The 26,090-nt window shown below is 42.9% G+C and overlaps 1 protein-coding gene across 1 annotated transcript in view; it reads left to right on the forward strand.

Moving 5' to 3' along the window:
- The window catches only part of gak (cyclin G associated kinase), a 128,152-nt gene that overhangs the window by 63,564 nt on the left and 38,498 nt on the right, over nucleotides 1-26,090 (forward strand). The window contains exons 12-18 of the mRNA XM_085983219.1: nucleotides 7,957-8,006; nucleotides 8,823-8,971; nucleotides 18,651-18,773; nucleotides 21,113-21,246; nucleotides 23,955-24,149; nucleotides 25,397-25,514; nucleotides 25,873-25,952. Of these exons, the coding sequence (XP_085839345.1) occupies nucleotides 7,957-8,006; nucleotides 8,823-8,971; nucleotides 18,651-18,773; nucleotides 21,113-21,246; nucleotides 23,955-24,149; nucleotides 25,397-25,514; nucleotides 25,873-25,952 (849 nt within the window). The remainder of the gene's footprint in view (nucleotides 1-7,956; nucleotides 8,007-8,822; nucleotides 8,972-18,650; nucleotides 18,774-21,112; nucleotides 21,247-23,954; nucleotides 24,150-25,396; nucleotides 25,515-25,872; nucleotides 25,953-26,090) is intronic.

Here is a 26,090-nt window from a genome sequence, read left to right on the forward strand (position 1 = left end):
GCAATTAATGCTGCCTGTATCGAGTTCATAAGGTGGCATGTTAAAAATACAGCCTTGCAGTGCTGAGAAGCTTTATGTGTTGTCTATTTTTAAGAATGATGAGTAACAGCCAGGATATGCATGCAGCTCAAAGTTCACCTTTATGTGTGCTGTGCTTGATTTATAATCTGCCTTTCAGAAATATTTCTTTTGCATTTTTCCTGATTAAATTTAGTGATCTGTTTCTGAATTAACATTTTGACCCTTTAAGCACTTATTCTGCACACTCTGGTGAGTAGTGGTTGCGAGGTGTTAGATTCAGGACTCCTGTTTATATAACTGAACACCACCACCAACTAGCTTGCATTTATATAGCATCTTTAATGTAGAAAATCATCCCAAGGGTTCGGGCGGGGGGGTGGGAGTGGGGGGGGGGCGGTATCAATAAAAAGGAATGGATACCGAGTCATGATTGGAGTGTTAGGAGAGGAAACTGTTCCTGCACCTGAGCAATCATGCCTCGAGGTGGCAGAAGCGTGGGTGAGGATTTCAGTAAGAGTTGGGGGGAGGTGGAGGTGGGTTTAAACAGACTTGCTCATGGATAAAATACGTTGGGCAACGGACTTGCTTGTGACAAGTTGTATTAATATTTATCAACATCTATGACTATATTTGAAGTCTAAATCTGGAACACAAAAAATCTGACTCTTCTGATTCGTTCAAATTTTGCAGAAACACAGTTTAAAAAGTAATTTGCTGTCTTTGAGCAGCTGTCTCACAAATTTCTGACCTGTCTTTCCCTTTCTGTGTATAACATATGCTGAAATCATACCTTATCCTGCAACTCGCCAGGAGCAATGCCACTGGAACTCCACTAACTTGTTTAAAACAAATTAGTCTGTGGAACTAATATGATAATGGCCAGTATTTTCCGATCGGAGGCTTCTTGCGTGTGGAGGCCTCCAATCTGGAAAAAATCTACGCCCTTACCTGAGGGCTCCCGAGGTCCGGCCATTTCCGATCCCGGGGCTCTCCACGACGAAATGCGCAGGGCCCACATATCCCGGGGGTCATGCGGTTCGCAAGCATCCCTGGGATCACGTGGGCCATGGGGAACCAATGGGAGAAGGGAATCTCCCTTCATACTTTTGACAGGTAGACCTGTCAAAAGTATGAATGGAGATCACTCCAAAAACACATCAAAACATATTAAATAAATATTTTTTAAAAATCACTTTTTAAAAGTTAGTTAAAATTACATTAAATTACCTGTAAATATTTTAAACAAAAATTTAATTAAAAAAAAGTTTTTTACGGGGCTAAAAATAAACATACCTATAAATGAGTGGGGGGAAAAATTGTTTTTTTACTTTTTTAAACTCTTATGCTGGTAAAAGCAGGCCTTATGCCTGCTTTTACCAGTTGTAAGATTTTTCGGGATTTCAGCGGGCGGAGGTTCTGCAGAAAGCGGAACACTCCACCCGCAGAGGCCCTTCTCCAGAGCAGGCGTCCGATCTGTCGACGATTCTTGACAGATCGGAAATATCGGTTTTCAGCGCATGCGCTTCGCATGCTTGAAACCGGCACTTGCGAGGTCCCTACGGGTGTGTGCACAGCTCGTACACACCCGTAGGGATCGGAAAATATGGGCCATTGTAACTTTGCAGACTTGGGGCTCTATTATTCTCTCAATTTTAGCAAAAAGTAACCAAGTTAAAAACCAGGGGTCAATATCTCATGCCCACTTTGTCGCCCTTGTGTTTGTAATGCTTGTGGTTGTGGGTCCCATTTATATGACTTGTGGATTTGATTTTAATTGTTTAACCTCCCCTCCATTTCATCCTTCCTCGCTACTTTTCTTCCTCTGGGTTGTTTTTGCACCTGGGCAAGTAGAATAATCTTAACAGGAGACTTCATGACAACAGCTGCCAGTATGACTTTATATTGGCCAATAGGAAGCATGTTTAGCAAGTTGGGATATAGAGACAGAGAGAGTGTGTTTCCACTTGTGGGGAAGAGCAAAACTTGAGGCAATCAGTATAAGATAGTCACCAAGCAATCAAATAGGGAATTCAGAAGAAACTTCTTTACCCAGAGAGTGGCGAGAATGTGGAACTCACTACCACAGGGAGTGGTTGAGGTGAATAGTATAGATGCATTTAAGGAGAGGCTAGAAAAACATATGATGGAGAAGGGAATAGAGGGTTATGCTGATAGTTAGATAAGGAAAGACGGGAGGAGGCTCGAGTGGAGTATAAATGCCGGCATGGACTGGTTGGGCCAAATGGCCTGTTTCTGTGCTGTATAGTCGATGTAATTATATATAATTGATTTTACTTTCTTTCCCCTGATGAAATGTGTTTCTGCCAGACAACACTCCGAAAGCTGCACGTAAACCATTATAGGGAGTGGCAAGTAGGGCTATTATTAGGGGTCGGTATTAGGGCCACAGCTATTTTTGAAATATATTGGTGACCTGGAACTTTGGGTATCGGAGGCAAAATTTCAAAGTTTGCAGGTGACGCACAGCTTGGAAATGTAATTAACAGTGAGGAGAATAGTGGCAGACTTTAGGAGCACATAGACAGACTGGTAAAATGGGCACCTCCATTTAACCTCCAAACTAAATGGTATAATTTGAAAGGAGGTGCTGGAACAGAGACCTGGTGGGTTCACATACACAAATCTTTGGCAGGACAAATAGATAAGGCTGTTAAAAGCATACAGGATCCTGGGCTTTATAAATAGAGGCATAGAGTACAAAAGAAAGGAAGTTATGCTAAACCTTTATAAAACACTGGTTAGGCCCCAGCTGGAATAATGGCCTGGAATTTGCGGTCAGCGATGAAGCAAAGGTGTTCGCTACTGGCCCCGAAGTACGCCTCGCACAAGGACATTGCGATTCCTGTGTCAAAACCTTCTAGTTTTCAATCTTCAGTTCAATTCAGTGGAGTTTAGTGGGGATCCCCTTGTGCAAACTGCTGTGACGTCAACAGGCTGTCCAAGCAGCCAATCAAAGCGCAGAATTCTCACGGACAGCGAATGTAAGCGGTTTTTGATCCTAGCCCAATTGCTAGACGAACGGTTCGAATCGCCCCCGCCTTACGAAAGTTCTATACCCGGGAATTATTATTCAGAGTGTAAATGAAATAAGTCACGGACAGGAATGCTTCGGTGAAAAATCAAACTTAAATTTATTTGGTCTAACATACACTGGCTAAAACATGCACGACTAAACAAAATCACTGTCTCTGTGGAAAATAAAATCCAGGTTACAAACAATATACATACAGTACAAAACTGGGGACTATAACCAGCAGTAATTCCCTTGTTGCTATGGTGGACTCTTAACTCCACCCCTACCAATGAATTACCCAGTCGCATAAACCCCTTCACCTGGCTGAACCAAACGAAGCTCCCACCCTCGGACTAGCCCAAAAACTTCACTTCTGAGAAAAACCCTGAGCCCCTTACACCTCACCCAGCTTGCCTGGGATATCTGGTTACCAGTTTGGCTCGATCGCTTTGCTCAGCGGCTTCTTCCTCTAGTACTTCTTGTTAAGTCGATCTTGGTGGAGCGAGGAAGTGCGAGAGAAAGAGAGAATGGTGGAAAAGACACTATCTGTTATAGGAGTCTGGCTACCCCTATCTTTCCCGCCAATCTTTAAAATCCTTTTGTTTCTAAGCACTCCGGTGCTTAATCAGTGATGGGTCGTCCTCAGACCCATGGGTATTGGATTAATGGCCCTAAGCCTGGGACATATCTTTCGGTCTTTGTGTTGGGAAAAAAACTGGCTCCTCTTCGGCTGGCTGAGGCCAGTGGGTTCATTGTTCTGCTTCTCTTCTGAGATGGAAGTGAGAAGTGCTTTGCATATTAGAGTGGCCTGTTAATAAGTTCAAGTTCAATGGCCCCCTTCCTTTTTCCAGGACTGTCGGGCGAACCCATACATTCTGGATGACTGACGGTTCTTTTGTCACAGCCAACTGCCATGCGTTCTCTGGAGTTTTAACAACCCAGTTCCCCACGCATTTGCACAGGGCGATCCCAATCCCACTACATGGAAAACACCCTCAGCCCATAAAGTCCACAAAAATATTCTTGACTGAGTCCATTCGTCAAACAGAGACTTTGCGATCTCTTCACAAACAAGGAAGTGAGTAAGCTCCTAAAATTCTAATTTTTAAAACATTTTAGAGAGCAATAGAAAGATTGGGGCTCTCCCATGGGAAAAAGCAAACCTGAAATAAAGATGGACAAACTTTAAAAAAAAATTAACTTTTTAAAAAAGTTTCTTTAAAAATTTTAATTTTTATTAAAATGGACAAATTTCACACTGCACAATATTAAAATTAATTTTTCATGCCCTTAACATTTGTTTAGCAGTAATAATGCTGCTAAAACCCGAGTTACACCTAAACCCTTTGGGTCTAACTTTTAGTGGGGAATTTAACAGTGTTGTTACTGCGGAAGAGCCAAAGTTTTTGTCAGTTTCCCTGATTTGGCTTATTACACAGATTGACGGCTCTGTTGGGGGAGGGGGCACAGCACAGCCTGTTTCGGAGCTGTCAATGACGGATCGCAACTTCAAGATTTCCGCATACGCCAAATCCCGAAGTTGCGGTCAGTTTCAAAGGCAGAATTCCTGATCACAAATTCTGGGCCAATATGTCCAATTCTCAGCATCACACTTTAGAAAGAGTGTCAGGGCCTTGGAGAGTGCGGAGGAGATTTACTAGAATCGTAGCAGGGATGAGGGACTTCAGTTATGTGGAAAGACTGGAGAGGCTGGGATTGTTCTTAGAGCAGATAAGATTAAAGGGAGATATAATAGTTGTTCAAACTTCTGAACGATTTTGATCGGGAGAAACTGTTTCCGCTGGCAGGAGGGTTGATAATCAGAGGACACCAATTTATGCTAATTGGCAAAAGAACCAGGGGCGAGACGAGATTGACGAGATTTTTTTTTATGCAACGAGTTATGATGATTTGGAACGCATTACCTGAAACGGCGGTGGAAGCAGATTCAATAGTAACTTTCAAAAGGGAATTAATTCTCATCCTTGTTTTCAAATCCCTCCATGGCCTCGCCCCTCCCTATCTCTGTAATCTCCTTCAGCCCCACAACCCCCTCCCCCCCCCCTCCCAGATATCTGCACTCCTCTAATTCTGCCCTCTTAAGTATCGCTGATTATAATCGCTCAACCATTGGTGGCCTGGCCTTCTGTTGCCTAGGCCCTAAGCTCTGGAATTCCCTGCCTGAACCTCTCCGCCTCGCTACCTCTCTTTCCTCCTTTATGATGCTCCTTAAAACCTACCTCTTTGACCAAGCTGTTGGTCACCTTCCCTAATTTCTCCTTATGTGGCTCAGTGTCAAATGTTTTGTCTTATACTACTCCTGTGTAGCGCCTTGGGACGTTTTACTACGTTAAAGGCACTATATAAATACAAGTTGTTATATTCTTGAAAAGGAAACATTTGCAGGGCTATGGAGAAAGAGCAGGGAAGTGAGACTAAATTGGACAGCTCTTTCAAAGAGCAGGCACAGACATAATGAGTTGAATGGCCTCCTTCTGTGCTGCAGGACTCTGTTGTTGTGTGAAGCAAGGATTCTCATAAGGAAAAGCAGAACTTAAATAGCCATTTCGGCTGGGATTCTGAAACTACAATGTTAATAAACTTGCCACACATCAACAGCAGGAATGCAGAGCAGTTTTTAGCTTTGTTGTCAACAGAGGGCTGTTGTTGCATGAAGAAGCAAAGCACCGACAAGGGAAGATGAACAGTCAGTATAGATTTAAATACTTTGGACTGGGGTGGTGAAAATAAAGGAGATTTCCTGGGCTGGCACTGGCAGTGGGGTTGGATAGTAATGGCATATGGCGGAACTTAAATGTTTGGTAGAGAAAGTAATGAAGGGGTATGAGTGAATAGTATACGAAACTCTTCAAATGTTGGGATGAGCCACAATGGTCTCTTTGGTCCTGTACATTCCTGTATTCCGATTAAAAAGCGAGATTTGCAATATCAAGTACTTTCCCTCATATAGAATGCAAAATAAAATACTGAAGATGTTTCCTATTGGGAATGAGATTTTTTTCATTTTAATGTTTTTCTTCTTTCATGAAGATCTGTTGTTTTGGGCATTTGCTTGCACCCAGAGGTGACTAACCTATGTCCAATGTTTCTTTTAAGCTGCGCAGCCATGCGACACTCTGGAGCTCTCGTGCAGTTGGCTCACCGGCTTTTAAATGCAAAAACCGCGCATGCGCGGATTTTTGAATGGGCCACGCAGCCCGTTAAAGGGGCCACGCGGCCCAAACAAAATTAATGGGAACATTGCTTACGCCCCATTTATTTGGACTGAAATTGGCCATTTGGACCAGCTTGGAGAAGCTTATCCCGTGAGGACTACAGAGTTGGCTGGTGCACCTATTCTAGTTTGTATGTGAGGAAGTACTTTATAACAAAAATATTCCTCTTAGTCTTTTTTTTCCTCATTAATCTGTGTTTAAATTATCTTTGTCAATTTCATTCAATGTTTCTATTTTGGTCTCTGGACCCGACAGAATTTTTGTTCTACATGATTTGCCTAAAAAGGTGGTGGAAGCAGATTCAGTAGTAACTTTCACAAGGGAATTGGATAAATACTTGAAAAGGAAAAATTGCAGGGATATAGGGAAAGAGCAGGGGAGTGGGACTAATTGGATAGCTATTTTAAGGAGCCGGCACAGGCCCGATGGGCTGAGTGGCCGCCTTCTGTGCTGTACGGTTTTGTGAAATAACATCTACCTCCGGAACGATGAGCTGTAACTGCCCTCTGGGTGTCTATTTCCTAACAATTAAAAGTATTCAACGTATCATCCTCTGCCATTTCCGCCACCTCCAACGTGATCCCACCACCAAACACATCTTCCCCTCACCTCCCCTTTCAGCATTCCGAAGGGACCGCTCCCTCCGCGACACCCTGGTCCACTCCTCAATCACCCCTAACAGCCCTTCTCCTTTGCCCGGCACCTTCCCGTGCAAGCGCAGGAGATGCAACACATGCCCTTTTACCTCCTCCCTTCCCACTGTCCAGGGCCCCAAACACCCCTTCCAGGTGAAACAGCGATTTACTTGTACTTCTTGTAATTTAATATACTGTATTCGCTGCTCACGATGCGGTCTCCTCTACACTGGGGAGACCAAACGCAGATTGGGCGACTGCTTTGCGGAACACCTCCATTCAGTCCGTAAGCATGACCCTGAGCTTCCGGTCGCCTGTCGCTTTAATTCACTGCTTCACTCCCACTCTGATCTCTCTGTCCTCGGCCTATTACATTGTTCCAATGAAGCTCAACGTAAGCTCGAGGAACAGCACCCCATCCTTTGAATAGGTGCTTTACAGCCTTCCGGACTCAACATCGAGTTCAACAATTTCAGATAATAATCCCTGCCCCCATTTTTCATGCTGTATGATTTTTGCCATTCCCATTTGCAACATTTTATCTTTCCTGCCTCTTACAAAAGTACAGTATGTTCTTTAAATTCCTACCTCCCCTCTTAAACCCCCCCCCCCCTGTCTCTGCATCTGCTTAATATCTGTTACATCTCCAGCTTTTTCCAGTTCTGATGAAGGGTCCTAGACCTGAAACATTAACTCTGTTTCTCTCTCCACGGATGCTGCCTGGCCTGCTGAGTATTTCCAGCATTTTCTGTTGTTATTTCAGATTTCCAGCACCCGCAGTATTTTGCTATTGAATTAAAAGTAGCTCCTGATTAATTGGATGCCCTTTCTGCTTCTAAACTCATGCTTGTGTGAAAGAAATGGATAATTGAGATCCTGACTGTCCCACATGTATGACTCTGAGAACCAATGTATGATTACTTCTTTGTGGATTATGTTGTGTTCCCTGCTCACGGGTTAAGCTGTATCTCTCACTCTTCCCTACTTTACAATGTGTTCTTACGTGCTGTTTCTATGCTTTTTTGACCAGCTATGCTAAAGGAGATTTGGACATTTCATATGTTACCTCAAGAATAGCTGGTAAGTCAGAAATCCCTCGTGTTTCAGGGATAAAGCTACTTGCATAAGAATTAGCCTGTTTAATAAACTGCTTTCAACAGTAGATTTTTTTTGTACCAGAAAGCCAACTATTAACTGAGAATTACTTGTTCATGGCCTAGATTCTATGGCACAACTGTGTATCATCCCACTTCACATTTGTTAAACTTTTCAAAATTATATATACAGGAAGCAGTGATTGTGTAATACCATTAAATGTACTATTGAATTGTTGATCCTATTTAGAGTTTTTTTTTATGGAAAACTTTTATCGTAACAAAGCCCCTGTGCCCACCAGAATTTCACAACATACTGGAGAATTATATTAGAAACAAAACACTCTCTGATTTCTCAATGTGCTGTACTAACATCTTCAGCGACACAATTCTAGATTGAGGCTTTTGTATGCTTTAATTTGAAGTCTTGAACAATCTATTTTAATTTTTGTGATTCATGAAATGTTACCTCCTGAACCACCTAGCATTCGCAAAAGAAATCAGTGGGAAATGTGTTTTGAAAAATATACAATTATAAGTCAAATAATTGGCAAACAGCACAATTAAAGGGTGATCCACAATAGGCAGGTTCTGAGTCAGCTCATGAAACATTGAGCAATAATTACAGAGTAGTTATTCTAATTACAATTCTCCCAAATGTTTTCCACAGAGAATAATAGACACTGGGGAGTACAAGACAGTAATTTAATTAAGGAGTTCCGATGTCATTTGAATTAATTGTAATTTATGAACATGCAGTTCTAGGCCAGGGATTTGTAATATATTTTATATTTTCCCCCAGTTATGTCATTTCCAGCCGAAGGAGTTGAATCTGCTATCAAAAATAACATTGAAGATGTTAGGTTGTTTCTAGATTCCCGTCATCCAGGTCATTACGCAGTTTACAATCTCTCGCAACGAACCTACAGGTCCTCCAAATTCCATAACCGGGTATGTATGACAAATGCAAAGCTGCCAAAGGTGAATTGTAATGAGAAATCTTCAATGCACTGCTCAAGCTTCGTATTCTTAAATTTAATTCAAATTTATTTTTAAATGAAACTACATACATATGTAGACTTTGAGTAGAATTGATTGTTATCTTGTGTTCTAATGGTTGCTTCTGTCTTTTGTGTTTTGTTGCTTAAGTCAATGCAGCTGCATGTGCAATAATATGACTGCCAATTAGCTGTTCAGTTGAACTTTTTCTATTAAAAAAAAAACCTAGCCACTGAATTCTTGTGGACAACATCCTATCAGACACCTTTGAATGTGGGAAACGGGGAGAGAAGAGAGAGAAAACACTGGTTACCCAACCTGTTTTCATGTGTCCATCGTTTAAAATTGTGCCTCTTTTTAAAAAAAAAAAAAAATACATCATGGATGTACTGGTTATGTCCTTAAATTATGCTGCGTATCAAATCTTGAGGAAAAATGTTTAGGAAATCAAAACAAAACACACTTGTTTATTGGATTCAAGGGGCTAGAAATTGGGCACCATAGCACCTCCCATTATCGCCTCTGGGGGGCGATAACGGGGCGTTAATCACTTACCAACCAGGCGCGGCGAGAAGATCGACTTCCGCTATATTCGGCAGGAGGTTTGCGATGGTGGTATGGCATTACGCCCCGATCTCCTTCGCCCGGAGATCGTGACATCATCGCCATGCGCATCACCCCGGACCCAAACTTTGGTTCCGCCCCCTGCAGCATCACCGGGCGAATACACCGACAGCTGCAGGAAGCGTTCATCGGGAGGCCGGACACTTCGAGGGCTATGATTAAAGGCGAGGTGGCCAAGGTAAGTGGAAAAAAATCTCAAATGGTCTTTGTGTTTTTTTTTCATTTTTCTTCGCCAGCGATCGATCAGCCCGCCACTCTTCTGCAGTGCATCAGGCTGATCGGGCTGGATCGCGGGTGCCGTTGGGGGCTGTAAAGTCTGTGGGTTGTGCAGTTAATTACGACACAGACTTCAGGAGTAACATACAACAGGACTTTACTATTCGAAGGTCAGGGCGAATCTGCCCTATAAATCATGCCACAGCACTTATATACCGGTGTGGTCACCGTCGGTATTACCGTATACAGAAGCCAAACAAGTAGTGCCACACCTAAAATAGTTCTCTTAAAGGTGAACGGTTACATACAATAGTCTCTTAAAGGTAGACGGTTACATACACTACAATCCTCCCTTTTTAGCTTACAACATACTATTTCTCATTAACATACATATATTCAACTTCAGGTAAACAATTTACAGATATAGTCTCTGTGGGAAACAGTTCACAGGTTCAGTCTCTGTGGGAACAGTGTATAGATTCAGTCTCTAGTCTTGACTCGGTCCAAACAACATCGCTGTGGTGTAGCCGGTTCACATTGCTAGCGTGACTCCTCCACTAGTCTTCCCCTTGACGTAACAGCTTGAACTCCCGTCCTGCTGAACCAGCAATGCTGACTTTTACAAACAGCTGTATTGCCTTGGTAATTTTCCTTACTTTCCAACTGATTTATCTCCCTTTGTAGGGCCCACGTGCATGATCTAGAAGGAGTGATAATGATTTTGATGGTTATCATCTTCTGCTTCTTCTTTTTCTTTTCTGCTTCTTGGAGACTCTCGGGGCTCCCTTATCAGCTGCCAGCTGTAGCGCCACCATCTCTCTATGTTCCTTAGACTTTAAGTGCTTCATCCTGATTTCTGCACTTTGGGAGTTTTCATCACAAGCTGGGCAGACCAGATCCTCGTAATATTCAGTGTCACTCAACAGGTCATGGTAATATTCGGTGTCGTCCTGAGCTAGTCTAGCGAGAGGGCCTGCTACTTCTTCCATACCCAACTGGACGTTAGCCGACTGTTGTTCCCTCCCTAGACATCTTTCCTGAAGAGACTTCTTCATGCGTTCATATTCATCCCGCTCTTCCTGGGTTTCCTGCCAATCCTTCACTAATGACCTCGTTTGTGATTTCAACACTTCCCCTTCCCTCGGGGATTGATTGATCAGGCTATTCAATCCTGCTACTGGAGCAGCTGTTTCAACATTCTGCTGTTCACATTGACGTGATTCAGCGTACTTTTGGCATCCCTGTAAAATCTGTGTTGCAACCTCAGCTATTTCCATAACTTTTGAGAGCTCCGAACTCCTTCCCTTTGAAGATTGAAGCTCGTGTTCAGATTGTTCCCATTGTAGAGTCTTGTCCTTCAGCATATGAAGGAGTTGGCTGACTGTTAACTCTTCCACGGGAACACTGTGGGTCAGAGTCTTCTCCATTTCATCCACCTTTTCCTCCAATGCTTTCACCTTCTTTTCCTCTTGTACTTTGGCTTCCAGCGCTCGGAGAGGTTGCGCCTTGATGCTCTCTAGCTCATGTTCAGAGGCCATTCTTACAGTCTCTGTGTTTCTTACAGTTCCCTTTTCTTCCACTGAACGGATTCCCAGTTGAATCTGTTCTTCAAGTTGTTGAATCTCGGTCATTGCCGCCCCATATTTGTCTTGGGTTTCCTTTAATATTTTTATGAGTTCTTGTACATCTTGTCTTTCAGGTTCTGCCATGTCTTTCACCTCTAATTTCTCATCTATGGATGGAACTTCTACCGATGAGTCTGTCTTGGCCTTGAGCTCATCAAGAATTTCCTGCAGCCTTTGGACTTCTTGCTCATGTTCAACCTTCAGTTGCTCATATGCTTCCACTGAAACTAGCTTTTCAGAGGTTGCCGAGTTAACCCCTTCCAGAATTGTAGCCTGGGCCTGTTCATACTGTTCTTTCAACTTCTCACACTCTGCTTGTAAGGAGTCGTAGAGAAGAACTGGAATAAAATCCTGGCTTCCTGAAGATTCCTCTTCATTTGCTTCTTCCTGCAAATATTCTAACTCCTGAACAGCATAAGGGAGATGTGATCGGTAATTGGTCACGATGGCTCTATGGTCGCTCTCTGCTTGAGCTAGCTGCTTCTGTTGTCTTTCCAGATTCTCCCATTCGGTGTCATAGAACTTTTTCATTGTTTTCATCTCTTGTACGAGACGGTAACTCAATTGTTCTAATTGTTGTCGTAATTTGAAATAAGTTTGAGTCCGAGCTCGGTGTTCTTCCGTTATGGATATGTCCGTAACTTGAACAGGCTCAGAATTTTCTGTCGAACTAGGTTGTTGTTGTTCGGTGGAGTTCTGTTCTGAAACTTTGTTCTTCTCTGGAGCATAAGCCTTTATGCATGCCTTCGTTTTTCCAACCTTCGTCGGCAAGTCCATTTCAGCCTTGTCTTTCATATTTGGGTTGGTCTTATCGTCATCCGTTTCAGAATCTGAGCTGATTGTCTGCACCGAGTCCTCACTCGTTATGGCTTGTAGGTAGTGCCATTCCATGTCTATTTTCTTGATCCACTCCCGTCCTAGAAGTGGTGGTCCTCCCTCATGTAGTACGTATAAGTTCATTCTTGGGTGTTCTTTACCCCTATCTCTCACTTTGACTCTTATCTTTCCCATGGGGTATACTTTATGCCCCGTGTATGTCTGCAATACAAACTTGGTATCTCTTAAGGGTATATGTGAGAATAGCCGGTGGTAATCCCTTCGAGTTATGACTGATAGAGCTGATCCAGTGTCCAACTCCATTTTCACTTGGATTCCAGCTATTTTTAGCATGACCCAGATAGTTTGTAGGTCAGCTTCCTTACTCACATTGTGAATTCTCAGACTACCCAGCTCCTGGCCGTTTGGGTCTGAGTCTGAATTCTGTTCGTCTGAACTCTTCTCAGCCACCTTGTGTACCTTGTTGTACTTTTCCTGTGATGGCTTCCTTTGGTTGTTGGTCCTTTGGTTGTTGGTCTTCTTCCCTGACCGGCATACCTTAGCAATGTGACCCAGTGATGCGCTATCAATTACTCATAAAAGACTGAGAGTTAGAAGAGTAACCAAAGGCTTTTATTAACAACAGAATGGAGGTCTGCCTCGCGTGGTCGACCGGTCCATGATACTAAGGGCTGGGGAGCAGTCACCTTTATACTAGGACCTGTGGGAGGAGTCAGCCGAGGCATGTCCAGGCATGTACACAGTGGAATACAAACAGGACAAACAGGAATACAAACAGTGGTTTACCACACCCAGTTTGCCACATTTCCTACATTCCTGGTTCTTAAACCAGCATTGGTTCTGGTCGTGTGTTGTCTTCCCACAACGATAGCATTTTGTTGTTGTCGAGGTAATTTGATCCACACTTAGTGCTGCTGTCTTTAGCTGCATTTCCGCAGTTCCCTTCGCTGCGGCTTCGTGCGATGCTGCAATAAGGACAGCCCTGTCAAGTGTAAGGTCGTTCTCTTCGAGTAGTCGCTTTTGCGTTCCTTCCTTTGCCAACCCGCACACGAACTTGTCTCGCAATGCCTCTGTCAGATTCCCTCCAAACTGGCAGTATTTCGCTAGTCTACGCAGTTCGACCAAGTATTCTGCGTTGCTTTCGTCTTTCCGTTGCGTTCTCGCATAGAATTTGAATCGTTCCGCCAACATCAACGGTGTAGGGTTCAAGTGGTCCTTCAGGACAGCCACAATATCATCGAAAGTCTGATCCGCCGGTTTAGCTGATGCTAGTAGATGCTTCAAGAGCCCGTATGTCTTTGCGCCCATCGAGTTCAGCAAGGGTTATAGCTTTGTCATCTTCTTCTATTTTATTGGCCTCACAATAGATCTCAATGCGTTCCACGTACGTAGCCCAGTCTTCTACCTCGGAATTAAAATCGTTGATGTTACCACGCTTAGGCATCTTCCTCTCTTTGGGAACAACACAAGTATTTCTTTAAATTACTATTTCTTTTTTTTTTCTAAGATGGCGGTTTTCCCGCGAAAATGGCGGTTTCCCGCTCTTATCTTCTCTCCCCGCCCACTTCAATGGCGGTTTCCCGCTTCTGTCTTCTTCCCCGCCTAATGGCGGCTTCCCGCGTTTCTTCCCTGGCGGGAGGGGTACACTTTCCCCACGGGCGACGGCCGCTGGCTTTCAGGTTCACAGCCTGCGCGTCGGCTTCAAGGCTTTCCCTTTTTTTTTATTTTATGGCAGGGCGACCGGCTCTGGGTACCCCGTTGACGGCGAACAGGTTCAGCCGCTGGCCTGGCTCTCGCACAGTTCCCCTTGCTCGGCTCTGCCTCTCTCCCGCTCGCTCGGCTCTACTGGCGCTGGTTACACCCCGTTGACGGAGGACAGTTCAGCCGCTGGACTGGCTCTCGCGCAGTCTCTCTTGGTCGGCTCTGCCTCTCCCGCTCGCTCGGACCCCAATCGCGCCTCCCAGCCCTCTCGCAGTCCGGTGCTTCTCTCCCCGGCTGCGGCTGAGTTTCTCTCTTCCCGCGCCTACGCTCCCGGTCGCAGCGCTTTGTGGCTTCGGTCACCGCCCGGCTTTTCCCGCCGGTCGCGGTCTCTCACGACGCCGTTGGACCCGACTTTTTGTCCGGCTCCTTTTCCCCCTCGACCGTGGTCGAGTGCCCAGCCCTTATCCTCCGGCTATTCTTTTCACTTTCCCTTACTCGCAGTCACCGTGGCAGAAGGGACAGTCAGTGCCTGTTGCTGATGGAAGTTTTTTTGTCGCTAAAGTCTTCCTCCTTTCTATTGCTGCAGCCTTGAGTTTTCTCCCAGCCAAATGACGAGGGCGGTTGCCTCTTTTCGACGCTCTTTCTTTGCTTTGAAATTATTGTTGCCGCAGGGTACGATCGGACTCATCGCCACTGTAAAGTCTGTGGGTTGTGCAGTTAATTACGACACAGACTTCAGGAGTAACATACAACAGGACTTTACTATTCGAAGGTCAGGGCGAATCTGCCCTATAAATCATGCCACAGCACTTATATACCGGTGTGGTCACCGTCGGTATTACCGTATACAGAAGCCAAACAAGTAGTGCCACACCTAAAATAGTTCTCTTAAAGGTGAACGGTTACATACAATAGTCTCTTAAAGGTAGACGGTTACAAACACTACAGGGGCCAGGTAAGTTTTTCCTTGCAGAGCCTGCAGCGATGGCCCTTCTCTTTAAGGGAGGGAAGAAGCTTTCCAACATGGTAGCGCTGCACGGCCCACCTACCACCCTACCTGTTGCACTTCAGGAAGGAAGTGGAGCACTTGATTGAGTATTCCACTTCCTTTCTGGGGCGCAAAACCAAATTTTTTAAAAGTTGAAAAACATTAGCCTGGTGCTAATTTTTTCAACTTTTAAAAGTTAGCACCCCAAACAGGGCTATAATGAATTTCTCCCCCTAAGAATTTTTAAACATGAAGTAACGTTAAAATTGCTTTAGATTTGAATGAGAGATTACACAATGACCATCTCCAACACAAAAGTGTAACCACCTCCCCATGACATACAATTGCATGACATCAGAAACTTAACTGGGCCAGCCATATAAGTATTGTGACTTCAAGAGCAGGTCAGAGGCTGGGTATTCTGCGGTGAGTGACTCACCTCCAGACTCCTCAAAATCTTTCCACCATCTGCAAGGCACAAGTAAGGAGTGTGATGGAATACTCTCCACGTGCCTGGATGAGTGCAACTCCAACAACACTCAAGAAACTCAACACCATCCAGGACAAAGCAGCCCGCTTGATTGGCACCCCATCCACCACCTTAAACACTCACTCCCCCCACCACTGGCGCACCGTGGCTGTAGTGTGTACCATCTACAAGATGCACTGCAGCAACTCGCTAAGGCTTCTTTGACAGAACCTCCCAAGCCCGCGACCTCTTCCACCTAGAAGGACAAGGGCAGCAGGCACATGGGAACCCCACCACCTCCAAATTCCCCACCAAGTCACACACCATCCTGACTTGGAAATATATCACCATTCCTTCATAGCTGCTGTTTCAAAATCCTGGAACTCCCTTCCTAACAGCACTGTGAGAGTACCTTCACCACACGGACTGCAGCAGTTCAAGAAAGTGGCTCACCACCACCTTCTCAAGGGCAAGTAGTGATGGGCAATAAATGCTGGCCTTGCCAGCGACGCCCACATTCCATGAATGAATAAAGAAAATTCAAATGTATTTTTGATTTTTATCGCAAATGTAACTTTACATCCTCTTCAAGACAAATCCCTCAACTGTACACACTTCTAAAACTCTGACAGCTACATGTCTGGGGAAAAAAATTGGTATTCATGCCTTCAGTTTTATTGATTGATTGATTTAATGTTGCTTTCTTTTGATCTGTGTAACTAGTGTGCTGACCTATGAGGCTATTAGCTGAACAGATTATTGTGAGAAGTATCTTTTGCTTTATTATTGAAATTGAGAAATAAAGATTAACTATCTCAATAGTTGTTAGTATTTTGTTATGCCTATAACAGCCTTTTCAACTGACTACAGTGATGGTCAGTGGGTAACTCGGTTGCTGCATAAGGAACAGCATATCTTCTGTAATAAAATGTTTTCAAGTTTCAGGCTGTTTTTTAAAATTCATTCACTAGATGTGGGCATCATTGGCAAGGCCAGTATTTTTATTGTCCATCCCTAATTGCCCTTAACTGAGTGGCTTGCTGGGCCATTTCAGAGGGCTGTTATGAGTCAACCACATTACTGTGGGTCTGGATTCACAGGTAGGTCAGACCAGATGAGGAAGGCAGGTTTCCTTCTCTTAAGGACATTAGTGAGCCAGATGAGTTTTATGACAATCCGGTAGTTTCATGGTCACCATTCCTGATACTAACTTTTTAATCCCAGATTTATTTAATTGACTGTATTTAAATTCCCCAGCTGCCGTGGTGGGATTTGAACACCTCTCCAGATCATTAGTCCAGGCCTTATGGATTACTAGTCCAGTTATATAACCACTATGCTACCGTACCCTTAAAGGAAACTGTTAGAATTTAAAAAGTATTTGTAGGGCCACTAACTTTGGGGAAATGCATTGAGGAATCTTTATTCCTCAGTAGTTAAATGGTGCCACCTTTATCCCCCAACTTTCTCTTTTTCCTCTCCTGAAGATGGACAGAAAAGTAAATTGAGCCTTCCAATTCCTCGCCTAAAAGTGGGAGTTCTTCATGTATGAAGCAAGTCAATCTGTTAGGAACATTGTACTGTAGCTAAGTCCGATCCTGTGCTCACTTAACATCCACACATTTCAACAGGTGTCACTGGTTAGCGATTGGGAGCAAGGTTGCTAACTAATTTTGTTCCCTCATCAGTCCAGGGATCACTTATTGTGCTCTCACTGCTCATCATATGGTTGACATTGACTAACTCAGCACAGATTGCGGAATCAACCTGGGCTGCCTTGTTCTATGTCAGCCGTGACTCAGTGGGTAGCACTCTAGCCTCTGAGTCAGAAGATTGTGGGTTCAAGTCCCACTCCAGAGACTGGAGCACAAAAGTCTAGGCTGACACTTCAATGCAGTACTGAGGGAATGCTGCACTGTCAGAGGTGCTGTCTTTTGGATGAGACGTTAAACCGAGACCCTGTCTGTTCTCTCGGGTGGATGTAAAAGATCCCATGGCACTATTTTGAAGAAGAGCAGGGAGTTATCCCTGGTGTCCTGGCCAATATTTATCTCTCATCAACATAACAAAAAAACAGCTGTTTGTGGGAGCTTGCTGTGTGCAATTTGGCTGTTGCATTTCCCACATTACAACAGTAAATACACTCCAAAAGTACTTCATTGGCTGAAAAACATTTTGGGACGCTTGGTCACATTAAATCCTGAATTCATTTAATTTTAAACTTGCTGAATTTTGTCAAATTAGCAGTTGTTTATGTCTTTGGAATGAACGGAAGCATATAATTAGAAGTGGAAAAACTCATTTTCTAGTCTTTATTTTACTTTAATCTGTCCAATTTAGCAATTAGAACTGCAAATTTTTGTTAATGGCAAGCTTTGACAAAATTGCTACTTGTTTTAGTCTAAGACTGGAATATTTACTTAAATATAGAGGCTAATTTTACCGCAGGGTGAACTTGTCCTCAGACATGACCATTTTTGCATATCCTGGCCAAAGTTCAGAGTTCTTATACTGCAGTATTGTGTCTAAATAGGTGATTCCAAATATTACAGCACCTTTCACGACCTCAGGACATCACAAAGTGCTTTCTGCCCAATTAAGTACTTTTAAAGTGTAGTCACTGTTGTAATGTTAGCAATGTAGCAGCAATATGTGCACAGCAAGGTCCCTGTAACAGCAATAAAACAATGACCAGATCATCTGTTTTTTACTGATGTTGGTTGAAGAATAAATATTGGCCACGATACCAGGCAAACTTCCCTGCTCTTCAAAATAGTGCCATGGGATCTTATACGTCCATCTGAGAGGGCCTGGGTTTAACGTCTCATCCGTATTGGAGTGTCAGACTGCAACTTGTGCTCAAGGCTCTGGAGTGGGACTTGAACCCACAACCTTCAGACTCTAGAGGTGAGAGTGCTACTACTGAGCCATGGCTAACACATAACCGCACCCCACCCCCACCACCACCAAAAAGAAGAATCCAATGGCACAAACTTAAATATACTTCCTTTATATCAGTAAATGTGATGCTTGAACTTCTCAGCAAAATTAAACTGATGCAGCAATGTTCAGGATTGTATTAGATATATATCACTGAGAGATATAATACTGGTTTCAATAAAGTACAGGAATATTTTGTAAAGCCATTTGCTCCTCTTTTGATAACCCTAGGTTTCTGAATGTGGTTGGCCAACAAGACGAGCCCCAAGTCTGCAGAACTTGTACAATATTTGCAGGAATATGCACTTATGGTTGAAGCAAGATCAGAAGAATATTTGTGTTGTCCATTGCCTTGTAAGTAGTACCGAAATGTATTGTTATGATGCACCAAAAGGCAAATTGATTGTTGGAAAGGGGGCATCTGAGAGGTGATCTTATAGAGGTATTTAAGAGAGTTAAAGGAATAGAAAATAATTCTCATTACTTTAAATTAAACTGAGAGTAGGACAAGTGGACTTGGGCTCAAAATGGTAAAAGGTAAATTTAAGGCTCAGATCAAGAAGTAGTTTTTCGCACAGAGTGATTTGCTCTTTGATTGGCCATTGAGACAGTAGTGGAGGCAAAAACCCTAAAATTGTTTGAGAAACAATTAGACATGACACTTTCTTTCTGGATGGATACATTCCTCATCCATAACCGCAAGTATCTTTTACAGATTATACTGTGTGAAGATGTTTAATAAATGCAGTGCTGTTTTTAGTACAGTGAATGCAACTTAATGAGCCTGTTGATGAAGACATAAAGGACTGACTTTAAGTGATTGCTTATCTTTAAAGACAGAGTCACACTACTGACATCACATTAAAACATTGTCAATACAAAATTTTCTTCACCATTGTTTGATATGTTACTTTCATTTTTGTTAACAATTCCTATATATGTGTGATATAGTCAGGGATTCAAGAATAATCAGGTGGAATGGTCATAGCAAATGTATTTTAGTTTGATTATTTAATTCCTTTCCATATTACTTTTGGAAAATAAGAACAATCCAAAATAAGCACTGTAACTTCTCAGAGGAAACTAATAACAATTTATGACAACTTTAATTTCTGCATTGCTCTTCGTATGCAGGAAGACATCTCCTGTCACAATATATACATTAAAGAGGACATAACTAGATTCTGATCAGGTGGAAAAAGGGTGAACGGGAGAAGCAAAGGCATGGTTAAAGAGAAGGCTTGAAGCAGTTTTTAAAAGCAGGAAGGGAGGTGGGAAACCAGAGGGAATTGGGACGGGAAGATTCAGCAGACAGGAGCACTGTGGCTGAATAAGTGAGCACCAACGATGGAGTGGAGGAGCAGGAGAGGCCTAGTGTTAGAGGATTAAGGGTGCGTATCGAATTAGTAAGGCAGGAGAAAATCACGAAGGTAGGGCAAGACAAGGCTGTGGAGAGATTTGAAAGTGAGAATGAGAATTTTGAAGTCTAATCGCTGAGTGTCTGAAGCTTAGAGAGGATAGAGGTGATGAGAGTGCAGGACTTTGTGAGGATGCAGACTGTAGTGTTTTGAATGTATTGAAGCTTGTGGAGAATTGAAGCAGTGAGGCTGACTAAAGAGACTGTTAGAGAAGTTGAGCCTTTAGGTCATGAAGGCATGGTTTTGCTGATGGATGGAGATAATGGCAGATGTGGGTAGTGTTGTGGAGGTGGAAGGAAATGGCCTTAGTAACAGCGAGGATGTGGGGGAGGAAGCTGGTTGATCAGTATGGCAAAGTTCTGCACTTTCTGACTCATCCTTGGCTGGCAATTGTGGAATTTGATGAGGTCCAAGCCAGAGGCATGCAGGTACTGTATTGAGCTGGAGCAAATTTAATGGAGGAGGCAGGATGGTGGAGCTGGGTGTTGTTTGCATATGTAGAAGCAAACCCCAGTTTATGGTACTGTTGGGGAATTGGTTGTGTAATGGGTTAGACACTGGGGTTTCTGAGACCTGGATTTGATACTATCCCTGGCCAATTGAAATTTGGCCAATCTCGACGCAGTTCCTAGTGGGACACAACATTGCTCCTAATTTGAAATTAATTTGCAATCTCACTCCAAGCTAGTAAGAATTGTTCTGGGATGTTATTGTGGGTGCTCTTATGAGTTGGGCATTAAGGCATGTTGTTGGAATTGGGTAAATGTAGTTTTACTCTGCAGTTAATGCTGACATTGGGTAACACTGGTGGGAAAAGTGTTCCCATCCCCAGCATGACATCCTTTACATGAATTTTTGGCTCATGAAACATTTAATTAAAAATATAAAGGTGCTGTTACCTATAAATAAAAATATTGTCACCTCCAGCATTGATGTGTTTGACTCTCATTCGAGGTCCTGGGTTTGAATGCCAGGTGATTGGCACTGGTTCTTAACTGGACTGCAAGATGGAATGCTTTGCCGTAGTAGATGCACTAGCCCACCTTCTGTTGCATCTCCTTCACTTGCCCTTGAAGTAGGATTGGGAAGGCATTCACAAACACTGGTAGCAGCGATTGTTCTATTGTGCCAATAACTGTGTGCCTGAACTGGTGCGTCTGCCTACCCAGGCCAATAAAATTGCTCAACTGTTTATATTATTTACCTAGAGTTGGGTGGTATGCAGATGTGTTTTTTTTCATACCTATGGACTTCTATTTGAATCTTTTACAACAGGATGGTCGAGCTGCATCAGCAGTGGTGGTCTGTTCTTTCCTGTGCTTTTGCCGTCTCTTCACCACTGCCGAAGCTGCAGTGTACATGTTCAGTATGAAGAGGTCACCACCTGGTATCTGGCCTTCTCACAAAAGGTACGATCCATTTGATTTTATAAGATAAAGCTGATGGGAGGGACCGTGTTACGCACACCAAACATTGTTGAATAGAGCAATATCATTCGGTTGTGTAGCTTGTTGATACACTAACTAGAACATAAGACAATTAACACTGCTTGTGTGCCGCTCTTAGTAATTGGGGAACGGGTTACTTGCCCTCTGTCTTTTCATGGGGAGAAGATATCTTCCAAAATGTGAAGAGAAAGGAGAAGAAATTCCAAGCTTGCTTGTTGTAAGTTCTGCTAATACAAACTGATAGTGTGAGGTTTCTTTCACTATCAGCTGAAACTGCAACAAATCACAATTCAGGAAGTAGGTAGCATGCCAATCAAAAGCAGGCAAAACATAAATTAAAAATAAAAAGATACTGAGGGGGAAACTGGCACAGTGGGTTAGACACTGACCTTTCACCTCAGGGATCTGGAATTAAACTCAGCCTAGACTGAGAGGATGAAAGTCTCCTCTGGCTGTATGGCGAATGTCCAATTGAGAGTTTGGGGAGAGTAGAGGGAACTTTATTCTGCATTTGGTTGTCCAACACCTAACCTGGGAATGCCTGATTGGGCCATTGTGTGTCTGAAATGGAAAGTGTTCCATTTCCCATTACTTACATCTCTTACTTAATTAACACAAAAACAAATACCAGAATGTATAGAAAATAGGCAAAAGATAAAAGAAGAATTATCACTTCTTTTGTAGGATCTCACAGAATCTGATATAATCTTTGATTTTAGCTGTGCTTTTATATCTAGTCAAAGATGAATGAGACTCCCCACAGTGTGGTGGGATATTAATTCATATCTGTCATTCTAACTCTTCAAGATGTGTTGTTTAGTCTCAGCTGGCCCATCAAAGGGTGGATTGATGCTGCGTTATCACAGGGAGGGAGGCACGGTGTGTCACTGGCTATAGGACAGATGGCTGTTCGCTCGACTGGGGGATAATGCAAAGCTTGGAGCAAATAGCTCAGAATAGAAGGAACTTCCCACTGGTTTGTTTTGTGCTACAAGCTCACAAAAAGTCAGTACAAAATGTTTACTCATTACTAAATTATGACCGCCCAGTTTAGCATAAATTTTCGATTGGTTGAAACCATCCATGTATCCTTGCAAGCCCAGAATATAACTTATCATAGGATTTTTATTAAAGTGACCATTTCAAACCCTTATCAGAAAATATTAAAACTTATTATCGTGTGCATACAGGTTAAACTAGTAAACAAATAGAATTATTTATAGAAGCGAGGAGTGTAGGTGAAGTATTAAACAGTCCAATACAGTAGTAGACGTCTAGAAGCAGCTCACAAAGGTGATATTCAAACAACTAAGTCAGACAAGATCTTTGAATTCTTTTTATAGAACCTAAGAGGAAGTACTTCTCAAAGAAATAAGGAAGTTTGTTCAGTGAAAACCAAATCTAGTCTTTTGTATGAATTATGTAAATGTAGTGTCAACCGCTGGAGCTTAATTCATCTGCTGCACCACAGCAAGAGAAACTGAACTGAATCACAGCAAGCAGTCCTGTAACATTTATGTCTATAATTCCAAAAAGCAGTTTCCTTTCTGATAATTCTCAGCAGCCTGTCTTGATGAGATTACAGGATGAATACACTGCTCATAAAACAACTCAGTAAGGTAACAGTACGGCAAATCCCAGAGCCCCTCCCTTCAGGAGATTACTGAGAGACTGAACCCTGACTTGTCCACCCCAGTTATCAGGTGGTACAAATAGTCCTTCCCCTGCAGTGCAGCCAAAGCTCAAGCCTCACTGAGTGCTCCCAGACCCCAGGTCTCCCACATGTCTTCCCTCATGAGATCTGCCAGACTTTAACCTATCTCCATCCTCAGGCTCAGATCCTCTGCACTCACTGATTCCCCCACATGCCAACCCTGGGACCCTCTATTCCCTACTCCCTCCCAGCCTGACTTCCCAATATCCCACTTGTTGTTTCACTTACATGTACTCACCACCACTTGTAGAGCTTCTCCCTCCCTGATCCCACCGCCTGTCTCCACTCTGGTAGATCGTGTTGCTTTTTCTGGGTATGAAAGGTTAAAAAATCAGTGCATAGGCGAAGTAACATGTATGAGAGCCATAAAGATGGATTGGAAAATAAATGGGAGAGCAGACATAACACAGTAAAGACATAAAAGCAGTGAGAAAAATATTCATAGACAGCTGGCACAATGAAAAAAACATCAGAACCATTGAGAGTTGCTGGCAAACACAGGCACAGAATGAGAGAGCAGGAAAGAATGAAGCATAGATGCAGGAAATTAGAGAATTCTGTTGTTATTTTTTTCTCTAGGAGCAATTGCACAAGAGATTTAACTATTATTTAGTAAAACATTGTGCAGCATTTAGTTTTAATACCCCTCTTGTGAGAAAATGGAATCCCCTCTGATTGACCAGAAGCAAAACCATTGGACGTTTGTGTTTTATTGAAATACCTGACGCACGATTTTAGTTGCAGTAATAACTGTAACTACTGAGTATAAACAAGGCCTTGGACAAGCTCAGTGAAGGTTGAACATTCAGATTGACCAGTCTGAAATTGTACTGGCAAAGTACACTGTGTTCAGTTCCTAGCGGTGGTATACATTAACAGGGGTGCTCTATATGTTTACATATATAGTTTACTATTATGCTACTAGATATTTGTACCTTTTCCCTTGTGTTTATAGGTATGTGGAATACATGTGTGACATGATGGCTGAAGAGCCTATAATCCCCCACAACAAACCCATCATGATCAAGTCAATTGTGATGACACCTGTTCCTTTATTTAATAAACAACGCAATGCTTGCCGCCCGTTCTGTGAGATATATGTGGGTGATGATCGAGTAATGACCACTTCTGAAGAATATGATAAATTGAGGTAAATACTGCCTGGTTATCTAGTTGTCTACACTTTATTAGCACAGTCTCTGCACTCATGTGATCTCTATTTCAATCCAGCTGGACTGATGGGATGAAAGTCTCATCTCTCTACTGGCCAAAAGGGATGAATCAGCCACTTTACAGGGTTTGTCAGGACAAAACTATCCATAATTTTGCACTAAATTGGCAAACTCACTCGGCATAGTGGTTAGCACTGTTGCCTCACAGTGCCATGGACCCGGGTTCAAATCCGGCCTCGGGTGACTGTCTGTGTGGAGTTTGCACATTCTCCCCGTGTTTGCGTGGGTTTTCTCCGGGTGCTCCGGTTTCCTCCCACAGTCCAAAGATGTGCGGCTTAGGTTGATTGGCCATGATCAAAATTGGCCCTTAGTGTTAGGGGGGATTAAATACGTGGGGTTACGGGGATAGGGCTTGGGTGGGATGGCTGTCGGTGTAGGGACCGGGTGCTAGGGTTTGGATGATCAGCCATGATCTCGTTGAATGGCGGAGCAGGCTCGAAGGGCCGAATGGCCTACTCCTGCTCCTATCTTCTATGTTTCTATAACTTGGTTAGTGTAAGAAGTGCTGATAAATCACACTGATGTGACTGATAGAACAACAGCTGTGTGCACTGCTTGGTAATGCACTGCTCCATACTGATCAAACCTCGTTCATTGACCACATCTTCAGTTACCTGTCCTCCCCTTTTTCTCCCAAATTCTGCTCAGTGACAATTAACCCCCCCCCCCGGCTACCCCCACCCTTCCTGATTGTGAAGTACCTTGGGATGTTTCACTATGTTAAAAGTTATATATAAATGTAAGTTGTCGCTTTGAGTCAGCTTAAATCCACTAGGCAATGGTATGGCGGCAACTGTTGGCCTCAGTGTACACGAACTGAAAAGGGGAAAGATTGGCTCAGGTTTGCCAGGCCTGATCACTATCTAACATCTCCCCTAGGAAGTGCATATGTATGAATACCAGATGAGAACAGTTTTGAGCTTGGTTGTGATGACACTATGGTGGAACAGCCCACCAACACTTCATACCCTAATGTTATTTTTCATGCTTGGACAATGCAGCCTATGATATAAATCAAAATACCATTGAGGCATTGGGTTTGTTGATCTGTTTAACATGAAAACTGCTGATCTCAAATGATTTGTGATAGAGCATTTTTTTTACTAGAATTTAGATAGTACCTTATTTTATTGTGGGTGAATGATTATCAGGCATTTTTTTTCAGGGAATTTAAAATGGAAGATGGCAAAGCAGTAATTCCACTGGGTTTAAGTGTCCAAGGAGATATCCTAATTGTGATCTTTCATGCCAGATCAACACTTGGAGGAAGACTACAGGCAAAGGTACAGAAAAACTAAACAATTGTTCTTGATTCAGTTATTCTGGTAGTGGTGAATTAACATATTTGTTATCTCTGCAAACTGATTTAACTTGATAAGAGGATGCACTGGGAAGAGAAGATGGACATGTAGGAATTGCTTTAGTGGATATATTTTTTCATAGGGTCTTGGTTTCCTGTAAGATGTGTTGGAGGTGCAGCATTTCATAACCAGCCACTTTCATAAATGTTAATAGATTTTTTAAATAGTGTATACTTTTCCATGATGATTGAGGTAATGGACTAAAAAATCTGAGTGCTGCCTGTCAGAATTTGAATGATTGCAAGAGATGTGAAAACATTGACTGACCATTTTTTTTTAGATGACTTCAATGAAGATGTTCCAGATTCAATTCCACACTGGATTTGTGCCCAGGAATGCTACCTTGGTCAAATTTGCAAAGTAAGTCTTTTAAAATGTATTCTCTTGTAAGTAAACATACATTTAATGTGTGTAACTGCTGTATTCACTTTTTTACATCACAAAGATGTGATTAATTTGTATTTGAAGTTTTTTCCCCCTCTCTAGTTGGATCGTTTA

This window comes from Somniosus microcephalus, chromosome 1 (assembly GCF_052327205.1).
Source record: "Somniosus microcephalus isolate GS21.2 chromosome 1, FLI_Smic_1.0, whole genome shotgun sequence".
In the NCBI taxonomy this organism is placed as follows: Eukaryota; Metazoa; Chordata; class Chondrichthyes; order Squaliformes; family Somniosidae; genus Somniosus; species Somniosus microcephalus.